Raw genomic sequence first — 20,848 nt, forward strand, 5'->3', positions numbered from 1 at the left:
GGATGCTCTAAAGTTGCAGGCAACTGTCCAGGTAGCCAGCTCTCTCTGTCATTCTAGATTTTTGGAAGTTGCATACAATGTATTTCTTGTTTATTTAAGTAATATATCCTTCTGGGGTCCTTGATGTAGTTGAAGACTAGATAATTCTAATTCTAATTTTCCTTGGATAAGATAAAATTACATATGAACCCTTAGACTCACAAATATAGAACAGATTGAATATTTTCTTTAATTTTACCAAATATAAATAGACTAGATATCATAACTGTAATTATTGCTTGATAACTCATTTGTTATTCATAATTTTAATATGTTAAAGTAAAAACCTTCCTTTTGTTTAGACAGAATAGGGGAAATGTCATTCTGTATGCTGTGTATATGTGTTGCTTTGATTGGTTGATAAATAAAGCTTTTTGACCTATAACAAGACAGCTTAGAGGCAGGCTAGAAATTAAAAGACAGAGACAGGAAGAAGGGAGAGAAGAGATGCCAGTGGGCCACTCAAGGAGCAACATGTAATGGGATGCACTTAAACACAAAGAACCTGTGGAGACACACAAATTAATAGTTATGTATCAGTTATAAAAAAAAAAGCTAGCAAAAAGTTTAAGCTATGACCATGCAGTTATAAATAATATAAGCTTCTGTGTGTTTACTTGGGAGATGAAAGTGGGAGAGATGTGTCCCTACCACCAGCAGGTCAGGACACCGGATATATTCCAACTACGACCTTGCTGGCATACATTGTGTAATTCATGTCCCCAAACAAATACCTTTTAAAACAACTTCCAAAGCAGAACTGCTATTAATTATTATCAGTATTTATCACTGGCTTATTTTCGGTGCACTCACTAGCATGCTTTTGGTTTTTTTTATGGTTTTGAGACAGAATCAGTTATATCCGAAGCTGACAAGAAATTCATTACGTAATTGAAAATCACATTGAATCCCTGGTCTTTGGGCTCTCCCTTCTTACTTTTGGTATTACATATGTGTGACACAACATTTCACTTGGCTTCTAGCTTTTCCTTTTATGCATGTATGCAATTGTGTTTATGATGATGTGTATGCAAATGTGAGAATGTAGGTGTTCTTATGCTAAAGACAGATGATAATATCAGGTGTTGAACCTTGATTTCTACCTTGTTTGAGACAATCTCCTTCTTCTTATACATCCCTGTGTGTGGCAAATTGGCAGGTCCTAAGTTTGTAGGCAATCTCCTGTCACCACCTCTCATGTCATAGAAGGTATACTAGGTTTAAAAAACAGGCTGCATCACCATGTTTAAATGGCTTTTGAGGATCCAAACCCAGGTATTGTGACATACAAGGCAATTGATTTCCATTGAGCTATCATATGAGCCGAGCTTTCAATCTCCTTAAGTGACTTAATTCTCTCATGTATTACCCAATTGACTTTATCTCTACACATTCTCTGTAGATCATTAATCACCACCAAGTTTCAATCAAATCTTAGATTCTCTGAACTCATGTATCCTACTTCTCTGGCACTGGCTTATGTCTTACCTTCTCTCCTGACTTGATTCAGTTGGTTCTTGAGATAATGGGGAACAATACAAGCCTGCAATGGAGGGTGAGGCATGAAGAGACAGCAAAACTAGACCAGAAACAGTTAGGACACTCTGACTATTGAAAACACATCAAAGTCATACTAGGAATGTAAATAAAGCATTTGGCTGAATGTGGAAGGCTAGGTCTTGAGCACTCTACCTGTCTATGTTTTGGTGTCTTTGGTCTTACGAGTCACTATCCAAAAGTTGTGGAAACTTAGAGGTGAAAGTGTGTGGAAAGAGATATCCCTCAGAAGGGGTTAATAGAGTTCTCCAGACATGATGGTAATAAAAAGTCCCAAGCTGGAAATGCTCAGAATCCTTTGGCTTCCTGTACTGTTGTGATCACATTTTACCAACTCATGCCATTTTCATTGCTACTTGCCAATAGGATGTCTCCTCATGGCATCAGTAGTAAATCTGTGAGGTGATGAGTTCACTGATGAACTGGATTTTATCTGCTTACTGTGTTTGTGTTGTAAATTATATCATTGAAATAATGACCAGCCTTCAGCTCAAGGATTGAAGGTGAAGGCATAGAGTCAATAAACTAATCACTTAACTTGAATTTTCTATCTGAGGGTGTAAAACTTTATTTTTTGGGGCCAGAGAGAGGACAAAATTTAACTTTCTGGGGCCAATAAAAAGAAGGAAACATGCACAAACATTTATATTTCTCCATCATTTTCTCTATATTTCTCTTAAGACTTATATATCTGAACAAAATCTCTGAGGCAATATAAAACTTACAATGTGGATACATTCTATTTTTCAAGTACATTATTACAATGAAAACAGTTAGAAAACATGATCTCCAATTTCCTTCAAAGGATTAAACATCCTACACATTATGGATATAAAACAATTTATCCAAAGAACCCACATACATTCATATCCAAGCAACTTCGTATAGATTAACAGAACATAAGCAAGTAAGATATATTTCTCAGCCATTCTTTTACTGCCAGGCTAAATTTTGTGGTTACAAAGGAAGGATCGATGATTTTATTACTTAACTCAAATGGTAATCTTATAAACAATCTTAAGAGAATCACAAACCTAAATTAATATATATGAAAAACAAACAGTCTTCTGTCTTTTAAATACTCAGATTGTGTTTTTATTCATCAATAGCTTTTTTTTTTATCAGGAAGCAGAGGGAATAAATGGGCATTAATTAATCACTGTCTTTGAATTAATTATCAGGATTTAAGGATTAAGGAATTAATCATTACCTTGGATTGCCAAACCATCCTAACAAGAAAGATCCATCCACAAATAGTAACTAGGCTGCTTTGTTCTTGTTTCTTGACCTCAATGAGTCCCTCACTCAACTATGTGCCTTTATAATCTTTAGATGGTTTCCCCAGGTTTTTCATCTCAAAGTTATTAACAAAAATATCTTATCCTACCTGTAAGTCATATTGAAAGCTTAGTTTTAGCTATGAATCACACTGAAGCCCATGTCACATATCTCAAAATTAAGAATAAAAGAACTTGACCTAGCTTAACTTTTGGGACACAATTGTGTTATTGTACATTTTTTACTCTTTTGGGTGGTCTACCATCCAGCTCCCAAATGTATCACACAAAGAGGCTTATTCTTACTTGTAAATACCTGGGCTTAGTTTGACTTGTTTCTTGCCCACTTTCCTTAACTTAAATAATCTCATCTCCCTTTTGCCTCTGGGATTTTCCCATTCTCTTATATCTATAAATCTTACTCTTCTTCTTACTTCTTCTGGAACTGGCTGTGTATCTGGTTGGCTGACTCTGATGTCTTCCTATTTCTCTCTCATTCATTGAAATTTTTTACTCCCAAAATTCTTCTATATATCCTCTGCCTGCCAGTGCCTTCTGTCCTTTCTCATGCCTCCCTATTGGCTTCAGATCTTTATTAGACTATCATGTGTTTAGACAGGTACTATAAAAAAACTTCCCAAAGTTAAACAAATGCAACATAAAAAAGTAACATACTTTTAAAAATATTCTACAACACAATTGTTTTTCTTAATCATTAATCTAAACCACAATCCATATGGATCCTCAAAAGAAACTAGGTCTGTGAAATTTCCTTGTTCTTATTTTCTATCTTCTGCAGCCCATGCTTTATCATGGGTATAGGAAACACCTATCTTGCATTTGGATTCATTAGTTTCCCTACTCAACTAAACTATCATAATCAATTACTATATTTATTAAAGAACCCAAATCACCAAAATGCTGTTTAAACCAACACTATTATTTTGTATAAAATCATTGCTCTAAACAGAATAGCTTAGGAGGAAATCATTTTTTATAATAATCCACAAATTAAAATGCCCAGTAGAATGGGATATTTCCTGAAGATAGTCATAATAAATTAAGGGAAGTGGGGATCTTCCTGCATGCATTCACAGCATGCTAGATACCATAGGAAAATAGCAGTGGCATAAATGTTAAGGTGCAACATTAGCAAAAGTCATTCTAGAGCCAAAGCCTTTGGGGCCTCACCTATCTGAGATTCACCCATTAGAACTTTCCTTCCTGGTGGAGCAACCTACTGATCTTCAGTTGCCACCTACAGCTCCTCTGACATGGCTACATAAAATATCACATTAAATGCTTTAAATACTGATTTGGTTTTTCTTAGTAAAGTTGTCTGCCATTTGTGGAAAGTGAATAATAACAGGTAGACCTCAATTTTATTCTTTGTAATCAATAATTTCCTTCCCCTTTCATACAGTGTCATATGGATCATGGTTTGAGCACACCCGTAACTGGCTGTCTATGAGAGAAAATGACAACTTCCTGTTACTGAGCTATGAAGACATGAAAAAAGGTAACTGTCATTCTTACAGCAATCACAAAATTCCTTAAGCAATTCACCCCATACAGCATCCCACATTGTTCAGTATCCCTATTTCACCTATTCTATCACTGGTAGGATCATGAAGAGTCACTAATTGTGAGCTCATACTGTATTTCCTTTATTAATGTGGTCTGTCATTTACTCTCCAGCCTCCTAGTCCACCCTACTTTACCCTGAAGTAGATTGGGGGAGCTCAAAATTGATCTAGTGGTGTTTCAAATCTGTCTATGCAACAATTTTGATACAGCTGATAACCCAGTGGTAATGGGGAAGGGGTAAACAGTGTCATACCACTGGTGGGCCAAAATGTATGCCATCTCCCTTTGATGAACAGAAGAGGGACAAAGGCATTCAATCTTTCAGGAGGAAGGTGTCCTGTGCTCTGAAGTACTGAGGGTTTCTGCATAGTGAGCTAGAAGACACTGGAAATTTCAATACTCTTAGAAGAGAATATCTAATATATTTCAACAATAAGTAATGAAATATATCTAAATACTCAGATAATCCATAAACTTATGTTACTTTACAGGTTTCATTTCAACAAAATGTCCCACTGAATGTCATAAATATGTTTAAGTAATATGTGCGTTTCACAAATATCTCTTACTTTAAAAATTAAAAAACATATCTTGGCAGGATATCACACCATTGTCAACCTTGCACTGAGTGTTAGAGACTGACTTAGAACCAGAGGCCATCCTTGGTTGCCTGGTGTGTTTGAGGCCAACCTTGGGTACAAGAGACCTTGTTTCAAAAGATTACTAACGAAAAAAAATTTGAAGTTCATTTGTCTAATTTATTTTCATGTAATTAAAAAAAATCTTCCCTCTAATGATGGGCATATAATAATGAAACCAAGCATATGAGCAAAAAGGTATTATCATTTGATCAGCAACTCAAAAATTTAAGTAGCTTGAAAGTTACATGTGAAACACAACCATCATTTACACATTTATAATCAATGATAAAGATATCAATTGTACTTTTACTGAGCAAAACGAAATTGTTCTGAGCAAACAGTCTGTCAGAAAAAATACTTGTCCACCATTAGAATTCTTCAAAAATTTAGTTAAGGAGAAGCAGTCTTACAGCCAATGCTAACCTTATAGAAGTAGACTCTGGTGATAACAAAGGCTGCTGATAGTTGTAACTTTTTTGTTGCTTTTATGTTCTCTTATTATATTTTAAAACAATAATTAATTGTATATTATTTTGGAGCCTGTCCTGGAACTCAGTTTGTAGCCCAGCCTTGCTTCGAACACAGAAATCTGCCTGCCTCTGCCTCCTGAGTGCTGGGATTAAAGTCAAGCACCACCACACATGGCAATTTAAATATATTTTGATCAGATTCTTTCCCTCACACAATTCTTTCCAAGTCATTTCCCCATCCTTACACACACAACTTCAAATTCCTTGTTAAAAAAAATTCCCCAAATGAAAACAATAGCAAAAATGAAACACCATGAGACTGGACTAGGCCCTCTGCATAGGCAAGACAGTTGTTTAGTTTGCTTTGCTTAATGGGCACCCTGACAGTGGGATCAGGAACCATCCCTGGTGTATAGTAGGCTTTTGAGAGTCCACACATCCTAGCGTGGGACAAATTACACAACCTTGGTGCAGGAGTAGTGTTGTTGGAGAATATCTCTCCAGCTCCCGCCACCAAGTCGTGCCAGTCCCAGAGCCCACTAATAAAATAAACACACAGACTCTTACATTATTTAAACTGCTTGGCCATTAGCTCAGGCCTATCATTGTCTAGTTTTTACACTTATATTTAACCCATTTCTATTAATCTTTACTTTGCCACTTGGCTCATGGCTTACCAGTACTTTACACCTTCCTTGTCCTGGCCGTGGCTCCAGACAGTCTCTCCTCTGCCTTCCTGTTTCCTCTTTTCTCCTCTCTGTTAATTCTGCCTATCCTTCCTGCCTGGCCGCAGGCCAATCAGTGTTTATTCATATAGAGTGATATCCACAGTAGAGTAGGTGCTTGGACCTGGCTCAACTGAGTGTATTAGGCTCTGCTGACTCCTCATCGTAGGTCTTGTGTTGGAGGAGATGGGAATGTACGTATGGGTTGAGGGGGAAGGATATGGACAGAGGAAGGTGGGGAAGGGGATCTGTGGTCAGTATGTAAAATGAATAGAAAATTTCTAATACTAATAAAAAAAGGAACAAAAGTAAAACACCAAAGTGTAACTAACTGTGAGCACCCCCACCACACACAAAACCCCAAAAACTATAGAGTCTCTTATATGTTGGTTAATTACTCCTGAACATGAAGACTGGCCTGGAGTGGTTGATATATACAGGGTCACTGCACTGCAGAATCCTGATTTTTCCTCTCCCATCAGGTATAAATGGCAATTCAGATGTTATCCTTTACCCCAGTGCCTAGATTTTCAATCATTCATTCATTCATTTTTAGAAATTATAACAAAATAAATACAATATGATGAATCAATACTATAATCTTGTAGTTGGACTAGACAAATCATCAGAACAGAAGCATCACAAGAAATGGCACAAAAATCAGAGATCTCAATGTTTGATCACATGGGAAGCCAAAAAAAATCATGAAACTAGAAACTCTAATTTATAAGTGGAGAACTGGTGCAGACATGGAGGACAATGCTACATGTTGCCGAATGTGGCTTCATATGTGGTTTTCTCATGCTGATGTGGAGGGCCTTGTTTCTTTATGTCCTCCCTCCTCTCTGGCTCTTAGACTCTTAGAGCTCAGGTTAGTTGATTTTGTGGATTTTCTTTTGGTGACTTTGATATCACTGGCCCCTACACTCCAGCCTTGCCCTGTTCTGAAGTGTATTTGTGAGCTCCACCTAATGTTTGGCAGTAGTCTCTGCATATTTTTCCATCAGTTGTTTTGTGGTGAAGCCTATATGATGACAGTAGTACTAGATATCAATCTATGGGAAAAGTAGTATATCATTTCATTGACTACCTTTGCCGTTCATATTTTTGCTATCCTAAATCTCTGGGGTATACTGCCTCTGGGTGCTGGCCCTCAGATGGGAGCCCTATCAGGACATGGGTCTGTGCTCTGCCGGTCATTACTTGTTCATTCCCCCAAATGCTGCCACATCTTTACCCAAGCAAATTTGCTCAGCAGGACAGATTGTAGGTTAAAGGCTTTGTGGCTGGGCTGGTGTCCCAGGCCTCCCACAGGAAATCTTGCCTGGTTAGAGGAGATGGCTAGTTCAGCTGCCATACTCTATGTTACTAGGTCACCCTCATTGATTCCTGAGGGTGTTTCTATTGCTCTAGGTTTCCATCTCATTCCAGTGATGTCCCCGTATTCCATTGTCTCTCCTAATTCTCTCTCAACCCATCCTCCACCCACATGATCCCTCCTGTTCCCATATCCATTCTCCCTTCAAAGACTCTCCCCCATCCACTAAAATGTCCATTTTACTTCCTCACAGTGACATTCATGCATAACCCCCCTCCTCCTTGGGCATACCTAATAATTTAGTTTCTCTTGGTCGGTCAGTTGTAGCTTGTTTCTCCTTTACTTCTGATGTCATAGTCACTTATGATTGAGTACATACCATTCTTGTATTTATGTGTCAGAATTGACTTAATCATGACTATCTTTTCTACATCCATCAGTTTGCCTTCAAATTTAATGATGTCATTGTTTTTAACAGCTGAGTAATACTCCATTATATAAATAAACTAGATTTTCTGTATCTATTATTCTATTGAGTTTATTTACAGTTTCTGACTATTACAAATAAAGATTCTATAAACATAGTTGAACAATGGTCCTGTGGTATGGATTGTTCTTTAGGTATTTGGCCAGAGTGGTATGGTATAACTGAGTCTTGAGCTAGATCGATTCCCAAATTTCTTGGAAACTGCCATATTTATTTCCAAAATTGCTGTATAAGTTTGCACTCCCACCAGCAGTGGAGTAGTGTTCCTCTTGTTCCATGCATTCTTCGCCATAAATCTGTCAATGGTAATTTTGATCTTAGCCACCCTGACAGGGGTAAGATAAAATTTCAGTGTTGTTTTTTATTGCATTTCCCTATGGCTAAGGATTTGAGTATTTCTTTGACTATTTCTCAGCCATTTGATACTTTCCTGTTGAGAATTCTCTGTACATATCTGTACTTAATTTTTAAATTGGATTGTTTATTTTAATGTTATCTAGTTTCTTGTGTTCTTTATATGCTTTAGGTATTGCACCTATGTCCAATGTGGAAGTGGTTAAAATCTTTGCCCATTGTGTGAATGGCCTTTTGTCTTATTGACAGTTTCCTTTGCCTTACACAAGTGTCTCAGTTTTATAACATCCCATTTGTTAATTGTCAGTATTATTGCCTGCTCAATTAGTATTCTGCTTAGAAAGTTGTCTCCTGTTTCAATGTGTTCAAGGCTATATCCCACTTTCTCCTTTATCAGGTTAAGTGTATCTGGATTTATGTTGATGTCTTTGATCTTCTTGGACTTGATTTTTGTACAATGATAGATATGCATTTATTTGCATTCTTATACATGCAAACATCCAGTTTTACCAGTGCCATTTATTGAAAATGTTGTTTTTTCTATTGTATAATTTTGGCTTCTCTGTCAAAAATCAAATGTCCATAGGAGTATGTATTTACTTCTGGGTCCTTGATCTTATCAAAAGAACAATCTCTCTGTTTTTAATGACAAAAGCATATGAGTTTTATTACTAGTATTTTGTGGTATAGCTTTAAATCAGGGATAGTGTTGTTATTTTCTCGTCCAAGTTTGCTTTAGCTATCCTGCTTTTCTTTTTTTTTTCATACAAAGTTGAGTATTGTTATTTTCTGATCTGTAAAGAATTGTGTTAGAATTTTGATGGGTATTGCATTGAATCTGTAGATTCCTGTTGATAAGCTGACCAGTTTTACTATGTTAAACCTGATGATCAATGAATATGGGAGGCATTTCTATGACTTGAAATCTTCTCCAATTTCTTCCTTCAGATTCTTTAGGTTTCTGTCATACCGGTTTTTCACTTGCTTTCTTAGAGTTGCACCAAATTACTTTATCTTACTTGTGGCTATTGTGAAGGATGTTGTTCCCTGATTTTTTTTTCTCACCCCATTTATCATTTGAATATAGGAGGGCTACTGGGTTTTTTTTTCAGTTGTTTATGAACCCAGCTACTTTACTCAAGATGTTTATCAGTTATCAATCTCCTTGGTACAATTTTTGGTATAGATTATTTATACTGTTGTATCACCTGCAAATAGTAATTTTTGACTTCCTTTACAAATTGCTTCCCATTATTCTCCTTAAGTTGTCCTGTTCTGCTAGACAACACTTCAAGTACTGTATTAAAAAGATGTAGGAAGAGTGGAAAGCCTTGTCACATTCCTCTTATTGTGTAATTGTTTTGACTTTCTCCACATTTAATTTGATGATGGCTATTGGTTGCAACATATTGCCTTTAGAATGTATAGGTATGTCCCCATATCCCTGATCTCTCCAAGATATTTATCATGAAGGGGTGCTCCTGTTTGTCAAAGGATTTATTTGCATCTAATAGGATGATCCTGTGGTGCTTTTCTTTCAGTTTGTCTATATGATGGATTTAATTACAGATTTTCATATGTTGAATCATCCTTGCATCTCTGGATGAAGTCCACATAACCAGTTTGGATAATCTTTTTGTTTTCTTGGATCCAGTTTGTGAGCCCTTTATTGAGTATTTTACATCTATGTTCATGAGGAAAATTAGTCTGTAATTCTATTTTTGTTTTTTCTTTGTGTGGTTCAGATATCAGGGCAACTGTGGCCTTATAAAATAATTTGGCAATATTCCATCTATTTCTATCTTGTGGAATAATTTGAAGGATATACTTATTAGCACTTCTTTGAGTGTCTGGTAGAATTATGCACTAAAACATTCTAGTCCTGGCTACTATTGGTTGGGAGACTTTTAATGACTGCTTCTATTTCCTTGGGGATTATAAATCTATATAAATTGTTTTGAACTTCATATAATTTCAGTAAGTGATATCTAACACAAAGGTTGTTCGCTTCTTTTAGATTTTCCAAGTTTGCGGTGTACACATTTTTGAAGTATGACCCAATGATTTCCTTAGCATCCTAGGTGTCACTTGTTATTTCTCTCTTTTCATTTCTGATTTTGTTAATTTGAATATTCTTTCTCTACCTTTTAGTAAGTTTGGATAAATGTTTGTCTACCTTGTTGTTTTTCCTCAAAGAACCAACTTGAAGTTTCATTGATTGTTTGCATTGTTCTCTTTGTTTCAATTATATTGTTTTTCATCCTCTACTTGATTATTTCCTGAATTCTTTGTAGTATTTGTGTCTGCTTCTTATTGATCTAGAGCTTTTAATTGTGCTGTTAATTCTCTGGTATGAGAATTCTCTAAATTCTGCTTTCAGCTTCTTAGTGCTATGAGCCCTCTCTTAACACAGCTTTATTTGTGTCCCATTAGTTTCGGTAGGTCATGGAATTATTTTAATTGAATTCTAAGAAGTGTTCAATAACTTTATTTCTTTCTTGACTCATTGTCAATTCAGTTGGGAGTTTTTCAGTTTTCATGATTTTTTAGGCTTTCTATAGTTTCTGTTATTTTCAAATGCAAATTTTACTCACAGTGGTCTCATAGTATATAGTGGGTTATTTCAATTGTTTTAATCTGTGGATGCTTGTTTTGTAACTGAGTATATGATCAATTTTGGAGAAGGTTCCATGAGGGAATGAGAAACAAGTATGATCTTTTGTGTGTTTGGGTGAAATGTACAATAGATTTATGTCTTGTGGTCATTCGCACCATAATATTTGATAATTCCATTATTTATCCATTTAATTTCCTTCTGGATGGCATGTCCATTTGTAGGAATGAGCGGCTGAAGTTTCCCAGTATAAATGTTTGGGATTTGGCTTTTGACTTAAGTTTTACTCATGTTTCTCTTACAAATATGGGTGCCATTGCATTGGAGAATAAATGTTAAGAATTGAAATGTCATCTTGGTGGATATTTACCTTAATAAGTGTAAAATACCTTCCAAATTATTTTTTGAAAAATTTTGGTTTGATTTCTCACCTTTACATTTAAATTAACCCATCATTATTTATCTCTGTATTGTCACAGGTCCTGTGACTTTACCTGTCCTTGTGCACCTTGCTCCTTGGGCATCTCAGATGTGTTTCTCCACTGTGCACTTCTTCTTCCCCTCTTTAGTTTAGTTTTTCCACCTAACCTCATCCAGCCATTGTATTGTTCAATATGATTCTTTATTAACAAATCAGAACATAGTTACACAGGGTATAGAAATATTCAAAAACATTTTCCTCTTATATTGTCTAAATAAATAGGAAGGTTTTAGCATTAACATAGTAAAGCTATATAAAATGGAAAAAGTTATTAAGAATTACAGTACCAATATCCAATCAATTTGTGTTTAGCAAAAGTAGAGAATATAATTATATAATTTATCTTAGTCTAAAGTTTTGTATCTAATTTACTTTCCCTTATAACTAAGGAATATTCATTTATAACTATTTATTTTTCAACTCCATCAAATCCCAGAAGGATGAAATATTACTCAATGACAGGGACATCAGGCTATATCAACAGTCACCCAAAGATCCTCTGCAATGATGGGGCATCCATCATTCCCATACAGGCCTGGAATTAGCCTACAAACTCTATTGTGAATAGAGGATTCTGAAAGACTTCCTACCTCGTCTTGGCAAAGATTGGCAGTAACCACTTGTTGCATTCTCCTGATCTAGTTTTTACAGTGACTGTCAGAAATGGAAGCAAAGGCTGTTGCTTTGCCCACATTGCTAGCTTTAGTCATTAAAAAGAAAGAAGAAAAAAAAACTCCATACAGTTTCTTTGATGTTCACCATCTATTCTGAAGTAGATTAGTGTGCCAGTACAGACATATCTTACTTTCATGAAAAGCTTTAATTATTAAAACATTTAAAATGTCATATATTGTTGTTCTTTCAATGTTTTGAAGATTGCCTATCTATTTAAAATACCTGTTTGTATAATTGGAACATCTGACAAGACTATAAATTTAACTATTATAGATGACTACTGATCTGTATTGCTTCATTATACATTTATTATTGAGTTGCACCAAAGTTACCTTAAGCAATAGTAGTAGTATACATACATTATAACAAAAGTAACTTTAAATTTGTATAAATAAAGTAAAATTCATTCCAATATAAAATATGTAGAGTTTAACAATTGTTTACAGAGATTAATTATTACATAATTTACTCTTTTTCCCCATCATAATAATGTAACTGTTTTCCATCATTTCTATATCATATCCCCTTTCTTCTTTTAGAAAGAGATTATGACCAAATTCAATTTGTAACCAACCCTTCTTAAATGAAAACAAACATTTATAACCAATATTTTGGGACTGTAAGTCTAGATTTCTAGACTACTTCCTGCTGTTTGGTGGGTGCTGGTAAACAGTCCAAAACTCGGAGAAAATTGGGATCATTGCTAAGTTTTGCCTTGAATATTTTGTGAGGCTAGATCACTACAGCTAGCAATATTAAAACTATTTTGGACGTTGGATCACCCTCAACATTTTATTGGTGTTTTGTCCCCTTGGTCTGAAAATATGTAACCTTGTAAAGGTGTATGTATGTATATATATATACAAGGTATATATATATATATATATATATATATATATATGTATATGTATATGTATATATAAAATAAAGGACACACACACACACACATATATATATATATATATATATATATATATATATATATCCTTTATTAAAAATACAAACTGTACATTATACACAAACTAGCCAAAAATAATTTTCTTGTTTTATGTTGGGGCAGGTAAAATATACACCATTTTTCTTGTATTTACTTTAGGTTTGTTTTCTCATGTCTGTAGTCAGGAATTTAGGGGATCTTTCTTTTCAAATCTGATTTTCGTAGACTCAGAATGAATCCATTGGCTCTTATTTTATGTGGAAACAAAAGCATATACTCTCCCCCAATTAACATAGCTTTTGACTTAAATTTTGAAATCACGATAATTTTAAATTATATAGTTTGGTTTAATTTAATAGCTTTGACAATCAAATGTCTCTCAGATGTTATGATCCACAAATATACAAACAATCTAAACACAACATACAGCATAATATAGAATCTAGACTATATGTGTATTTTTATCTGTATATGGCTTAGCATAATTTTTATTCCTATTCATTTTTAGGGATTTTCCTTGATTAATTATAAACCATTTTAAATCTATGACTGTTTCTATACTTTCTCTTCCTCTCCCAAGCCTACATACATTTTTCAAACATGGTGCGATCCACTTAGAGGACATTATGTCTAAATTTGTCCTTTCTGTGTATCTCTAACCCTTTCTGTCTTGATGATCAAAAAACCTTAATTGCCACCTACCATGTGGCTGGGAGTTGCCTCTCTGTTCCTCATCCTGTGTGAGAATGTGATAACTTGCCATGCTGCAGCTCAAGCTCACTTGTCACAGCCAGGGAATGTATCTATGTATAGTGGCCCACATGAGAAGCATGAATGATAATGCTGGTTTTGTCACTGTTTTTGTGTGTCTAGAAGACTTTTTAAGACCTCTCACACTGTGGGACCCTCAGTGGATGCCATATGTAAATGGATATTTCTCTCCCACGTGCCACTTCTAAAATTACCACTTAGAGGCTTCTATTATTTAAAAAATGATCAGCCAATAGCTCAAGCTTGTTACTAACTAGATCTAACATTTAAATTAATCCATATTTATTAATCTCTGTATTGCCAATTGTCCTGTGGTTTCACCTGCCTATAACATCTTGCTTCTTCAGTGGCTCACTCCCACTCTGCCCTTCATTTCCTCCTCCATAATTTGGTTTTATTGCCTAACCATATCTTGCTTGGCTATTGGTCAGTCAGCTTTTTCATGAAACCAATCTGGGCATAATTTATACAGTGTACAGTAAAGCAATGTGTAGGTAGAGGCAACTTTGGAGAATAAGACCTATGTTATACTCATTATATTGGGGAATTTTGGGGAGAGACTATGGTAGGTGTTCTTCACAGAGATAAGGATGAGTGGAAAAAGTGAAAAAATGTGGTCAGTCTACCTACTACCCTGGTAGGAGTCAGAAAAACAATTAAGGATTACCAAAAACAGAAAAATTTAATTATTCCACAAATAATTTGCTCTCTTGATTTTATTTTCCAGGGATAGAAAGTTTCCATGTAAGAAGCAAAGCCATCCATCAGATTCCTTGCCTTTTGAAAAATATTTTAATTTTTCATTATATATTCAATTTTCCCCAGGAAGCTTCATTACTCACCTCTGCCGTATGCTTATTCAGTTTCCTATAAGTCTCCCTTCCAACCATTCAACACATTCTTTTCAGTTATTGGCATGGTTGTTTACTTTCAATTAAAAGTCAACTCAATCTGTGATAAAATATATAATACAAGTTTAGAGCTAAAAGAACCTTTATGAGCCCATGTGTAGGGCTTGGATTCTAAGCAAAGTCATCCTTATTCCAAAGTTTTGCGTTCTTATGTCCAACCCTAGAAGTGAGTCAGTTGTGGCAGTGCACAGTTATAATGCCAGTCTAAGTGGGTCTGAGGTAAACAAATTGTGGATTTGATGCCCATCTAAGTAACAGCATGAAAGCATAATTCAAAACAAAATTAACGTTTGGCTGTAACCCTTACTAAAAACTATTGAAAACATTTTTATGAAAGTATTTTAAAACTGTCTTATTCTCATTTACCCATAGGAAAAGGTATCATTTGGCATAAACATGAACCTCCATTCAATTATTTGTGCATATGGCCTTCATTCACCTTTAATGCCTTCTAGAAGTATTTCTATAAGTATTTTTAAACATCACAGGGTAGGTTGGGTATGGTGGTGCAAAACTTTAATGCTAGCTCTTAAGAGGAAATGTGAATTACTGTGTGAGGTCGTCTGGTCTCCAGAGCAATTTACATCACACCACATAGGACTCCCCCCTCTATAGGACATAGCACACTCTGTTTCCAGACAAAATATCCCATTGCAGTTAGTAGTTGGGTAGGCATACACCTGTGAATATAACAATACACAGATAAAGACAAAATGATCAGAAGTTTAAGGCCCTCATTCAGTACAATGTAAATTTGAGGACAGTCTAAGTTATATGAGACCCATCTAATATCAACTCCCCCATAAAAGAAATCCCACCCTTTGTATTTTAGGGGCCAGTGATCAGTCACATTCCAACCCACTAAATATACAAATGTTGTGTGTGACCTTTGCCCTCCATACAAGGCCTGTTTGTTTGCTAAAACCCATTCTATACTTTCTCATTTTGTGGTGTCATTTTTTTCTTCATGTTTCTTTTTCCATCGTCCATCTGTAGTTACCTTCTCTGCATCTGTTCTTTCTAAGCTCTCTAATTATTAACCTCATTTTGTTTTGTTTCTTCTTTTAGAATACAAGGGGAACCATAGAGAAGATCTGTGACTTCCTAGGAAAGAAATTGGAGCCAGATGAGCTAGATCTGGTCCTCAAGTACAGCTCCTTCCAAGCCATGAAAGAAAACAAAATGTCTAATTTTAGTCTTGTCTCAGAAGATGTGGTTAATAATGGTTTGGTCCTCATGAGAAAAGGTGAAGAAACTCGTTAGTCCCAAAATATGTCAGAATCTGTGGTGGGTTTGTTTTTCATATGAGACTCTAAAAAAAATTGGGAATATGTCAGCAAACACGGCTGATTACTCATAGTTTTACACAGACTTTCCAGGGGGATCTTTCCATGGTGATGGCATGGACTTCAGAAACTGAACATATTTATTTTGGGTGGGGATGATCTTGGGATTTTAGAGTGCTGTGTCCAATATCCCCAATGGAAAATGAGAATGTAGACATGTTTTTGTGAGGCTTGGTTAGGCTCCCAGTAGCATAGCCCTAAACTGAAAAGAAAATATTTAGTGAAAAGAACTAAAGATACACACACACACACACACACACACACACACACACACACACACACACATATATATATATATATATATCACACACACACACATATATATGGTAAATATATATGGTAAATATATATGGTAAATATATATATATATATGTGTGTGTGTGTGTGTGTGTGTGTGTGTGTGTGTGTGTATGTGTGTGTGTGTGTGTGTGTGTGTGTGTGTGTGTGTATTGCATGATAACCACAAAATACACTTCCCTTTACTGCTGAAAAAGATGTTCAACAGGTCAAAACTGCTGATCCACCACAGGAAAAGGGCAGACCTTACAAGGACTAAGAAAATTGTCCTCCAGCGTAACCATATGATGGCATTTGCCAAGCAAAATTTCGATTGCTTCACAATCATAGTTACCGGCTTTGTTCTGAATTGTCTCTCCTGGAATAGAAATATCCATCTTCTCTATGTCTGTGCCACCACTTTACCCTAGGAGCAAATTGTGGGTGTGGTTTCATATCAGTGCAGTTGAGGAGTGACTGCCAGACTATACACACTGAATTAGTGAATAATTGGTGAGGTGAATGCATAAGTGGAGAGTTATGGGTTTAATTTTCCTCTTCCATTTTTTACATGCTTCAGCCTTAATCTTCATTCCCTCTCCAACATACAGTGTGAGGATCAGGTCATAAGACTGTAAGACAGCAGGAATATACATAGAGATAAGTAAGTTAAAGTCATTAGTGGTTGCATTTAATTCAGTAATCCTGGTGTCCTCACAAGAGGAAATTATACTCAGATTTGGGCACAAAAAATGTCAACTCAAAAAAATGTTCATCTATACACTAAGGAATGAGGCCTATGGGAGGATCCACTGCCATTGACCCATAACCTCAGACTCATGTGCTCCAGGTTCTGTGGACATAGAGTTCTCTGTACTACAACTGAGAACCTCAAGTAAGAAAAGAAATTGCCCATTCTTGGATTTCCTGTAATGAATCAAATTTGGGCAGAGATGAAAGAGTATGTGTATGAAGCCTTAGGGAATTTAAAAAAATATTTTACTTCTCAAATATATTAGATGCATATTTCAACCATGTTTACAAAAAGGAAATGCATAAAGTGACACAGCTGTGAAATAAAATACACAAAGGATGGGATCTGTGGAATTCTATATGGAAAGAAGATAGGAAGAGATGGTTAAAGTCACACAAATAATGATACAAAAGTAAAAAAAGTGACTATGTGGAACACATCAGCACTTCATGGTGAAGGAACACATAATACAATGGGAAAAATTGGACTACTTGTGATCTCTAAGCCCAAACCTTAAAACTTCCTAGAATGTGGTTTTGAGAACCAGGATATGGTGGTAAAGACTGTGGATGAAATCATCTTTATGCATCACCAAACTCCATACTACCTGAAAACTGACATCCTGGATTGTCTCAGCAAGCTGTATCTTGCTGAGAATGATTGAAGAATGTCTAGTGAGAAAAAGAAATAATCTGGACATTAAAAAATGTAAATCCAGTCTCTATGCTGTTAGATTGTTTAATAAATATGTTGGTATAGGAGATGGTTGACATTATTTATACAGAGTTACAAGTCTGTTTGCATATTTTCAAAGCTTAAGAATTGTTCTCCACAGAATAACTGTTAGTTCTACTTTATTGACTGTGTAGTCCTACTTAAGCAGATGGTAAAATCATGTGAATAAAGGAATAAGAGCATATGTACAATCAACATTTACCGATCTATGTGTCTGTTTCACATTTTCTAGGCATAACTGGGGACTGGAAGAATCACTTTATAGTAGCCCAAGCTGAAGCCTTTGATAAATTATTCCAGGAGAAAATGGCTGGTTTCCCTCCAGGGCTGTTTCCATGGAAATAAATCCTTAAAACTTCATAATCTTACATGAACACTGGTGTTTATTGAATTTTGTAGTTTTTTTTCTAAAATGTATTAGTAGTAATAGTAGCAGTAGTATTAGTGGCCATAGTAGTATACTAGTGGTGGTTGTTTTATATATATATGTGTGTGAGTGTGTGTGTGTGTGTGTGTGTGTGTGTGTGTACATGTGTGTGTTCATGTACATTTCTGTGTGTAGTACCTTTAGGGATAAGAAGAATGCATTGGTTCCCATGAAGTTGACATCACATATGCTGTAAGCTCCTTTCTTTTCATCCTAGGAACTAAATTCATGTTTTTTGTAAGGGTAGTACAGTTCTCTTAACTTCTGAATCAATTCTCCAGCCCTAAATGTTGTAGACTTGAGTCATGAAATGTTTGTTTGCTATACATAGCCAATTAAGTTCAATGTACTTCACAGAATTGCAGCTTAAAACAACCCTTGTAATGTCTGAAATGCAAAACACTCTACATAAATTTGTAGACAATATTTGGTTTTTGACATTTGGGTGAAAAATACATAAATTGTATTTATAGACATTCAAAGCTAATTTAACTAGTCTATGGTAGAAGATCTTTAAAACTTACATTTCTGTTCACAATTGTGTATTTGTATTTCAGTTTTTTCCTTCTTTTTGGTAATTTTTACTGGGTGTATACAATAATGGGTTTCATTATAAAACTGTTTCATACATGCACATCTTTTTCATTTTCTCAGTATTGTTCCTCTACTGCCAAGTGCCATACATTCACTCATCTTATTACTTTCTCCTCCCACACAGCACCTCTCTGCCTGGGGGTCCTATAGACACACTTATATTTAAATATGGATATTCAGAATGGAGAAAATGATGCCTAATTTTCTTTCCTTTTTATGATTACAGGACAGTTATTTATTTTAGGTATGATGGAGCATATACCTAGCGGCATCTAGAAGAGTCCAGAGCAGAGAGAGAAAGTAGTAGACAGAACATGGCCAGCAGAATAGGTCAGGCCACTATGTAGGGATCAAGAAAGCAAGACTAAAACAGAATAAGATGAGAGAGAGTGGCCAAGAAGATCAAGAGTGCAAAGAGTGGACATTGTCTAATTGAGTGTTTTATATACAAATGAGAGGTTAGTGAATAGAAGTCTATGACCTAGATAAGTTCAGGATAGGGACTGGGGTGAGAAGAACAGAGAGGAGCCAGGATACTGAATACTTGTGTGAATTCTGTAACAGTATTTGCCATGAGAGCATGGAGGCCAGCATGCACTTTGATATGCTAACAGGCACTAATTTAGCCATTTGTCCTAAGAATTTTTTTGACCCTGACATTCCATACTGTTTTTTGGTGATGAAGGCCTATGTAATCAGTTCTGTAACTGCTTCTTGGCTGACTATGGTGGTGTTGTCAGGACCTTGGATGTTTGGAGTGCTTATCAAAGATTGGAAGGAAGGAGTTGAGTTAAGGTTGGAGACATCTGTTTTGATATCCAGGTTTACAGGGACAACCTGGGGCAGGCAAAATACAGAGAGCTTTAGAGTAGTATGAACATTCTGGTTAAAGCCAGAGGCTAAGTCCAGTTTGGAATTCCATCAGAAATGTCAAGTTTATATGGTTTACAGCAAGTGTAGGGGTAGCTGTTTTTAATTTGGAGCAGTTTATAGTTTTTAAATAATTAGAAGTCTGATGGGAGTGATATAGACTGGAGGAAAAAAATAAAGCTAATGAGCATAGTGGAAAAACTTTTTCTTGAGTATATGCTTGAAATTTCCAGATCTATAGGGTGTGCAAGAAGTGTAATCACTAAGTGTATCAGAGGTAGATAGTTAGATAAATAGATCCCAATGTTAGGAATTGATAGTAGGTAAGTAGGGAAAATTCTGCTGTTGATTGACAGAAGTACTTATCTAGAGTATGAGTTGTGACAGATAGATCCCAGATGTTAATCCTAGAGGCATACATGAATTTCTTAAATTTACACAATGAGATGAAAATTTTAAATTTTCTTAAATTTACACAATGAGATGAAAATTTAGCCAGTCAATGGTGGCGCACGCCTTTAATCCCAGCACTCAGGAGGCAGGGCCAAGCGGATCTCTGTGAATTGAAGCCCAGCTTCATTTCCAAAGTGAGTTCTAGGAAAGGCACAAACCTACACAGAGAAAACCTGTCTCAAAAAATATTTTGGATATGTTATCATTGCTGCTGCTTATAATCTGTACGTAAATTTTCACTGTTGAAAAGTCAGTTAACAGGTGTGTAACACAAATTACTAAATGGTCGTATTAATAAAAAAACAGAGCTAAATATTGAGGTAAAAGTTGAAAGATCAGAGAAACAGCACAAGACAGCCATGTTCTTACTTGTACAAAATCCTCAGCTTCAAGAGAGAGACTTCTTCTTTACTCATGCCTTATATATTCTTTTTCTTCCCTGGCATCTTACTTCCTGGGATTAAAGTCATGTATAGTTCCCAAGCAAAGGCATGAGATTTCAAGTGTTGGGATTAAAAACATGTTCCACCACATCTGACTCTGTTCCCA

At 35.6% G+C, this 20,848-nt stretch overlaps 1 protein-coding gene across 1 annotated transcript in view; it reads left to right on the plus strand.

Annotated features, from left to right (window-relative positions):
- The window catches only part of LOC102910968 (sulfotransferase 2A1-like), a 35,876-nt gene extending 17,553 nt beyond the window's left edge, over positions 1–18,323 (plus strand). The window contains exons 4-7 of the mRNA XM_076571844.1: positions 4,297–4,392; positions 5,163–5,169; positions 15,921–16,090; positions 18,188–18,323. Of these exons, the coding sequence (XP_076427959.1) occupies positions 4,297–4,392; positions 5,163–5,169; positions 15,921–16,090; positions 18,188–18,300 (386 nt within the window). The 3' untranslated portion in view covers positions 18,301–18,323. The remainder of the gene's footprint in view (positions 1–4,296; positions 4,393–5,162; positions 5,170–15,920; positions 16,091–18,187) is intronic.
- Positions 18,324–20,848: the final 2,525 nt, after the last annotated feature.

This window comes from Peromyscus maniculatus, chromosome 1, assembly GCF_049852395.1.
Source record: "Peromyscus maniculatus bairdii isolate BWxNUB_F1_BW_parent chromosome 1, HU_Pman_BW_mat_3.1, whole genome shotgun sequence".
Lineage (NCBI taxonomy): Eukaryota > Metazoa > Chordata > Mammalia > Rodentia > Cricetidae > Peromyscus > Peromyscus maniculatus.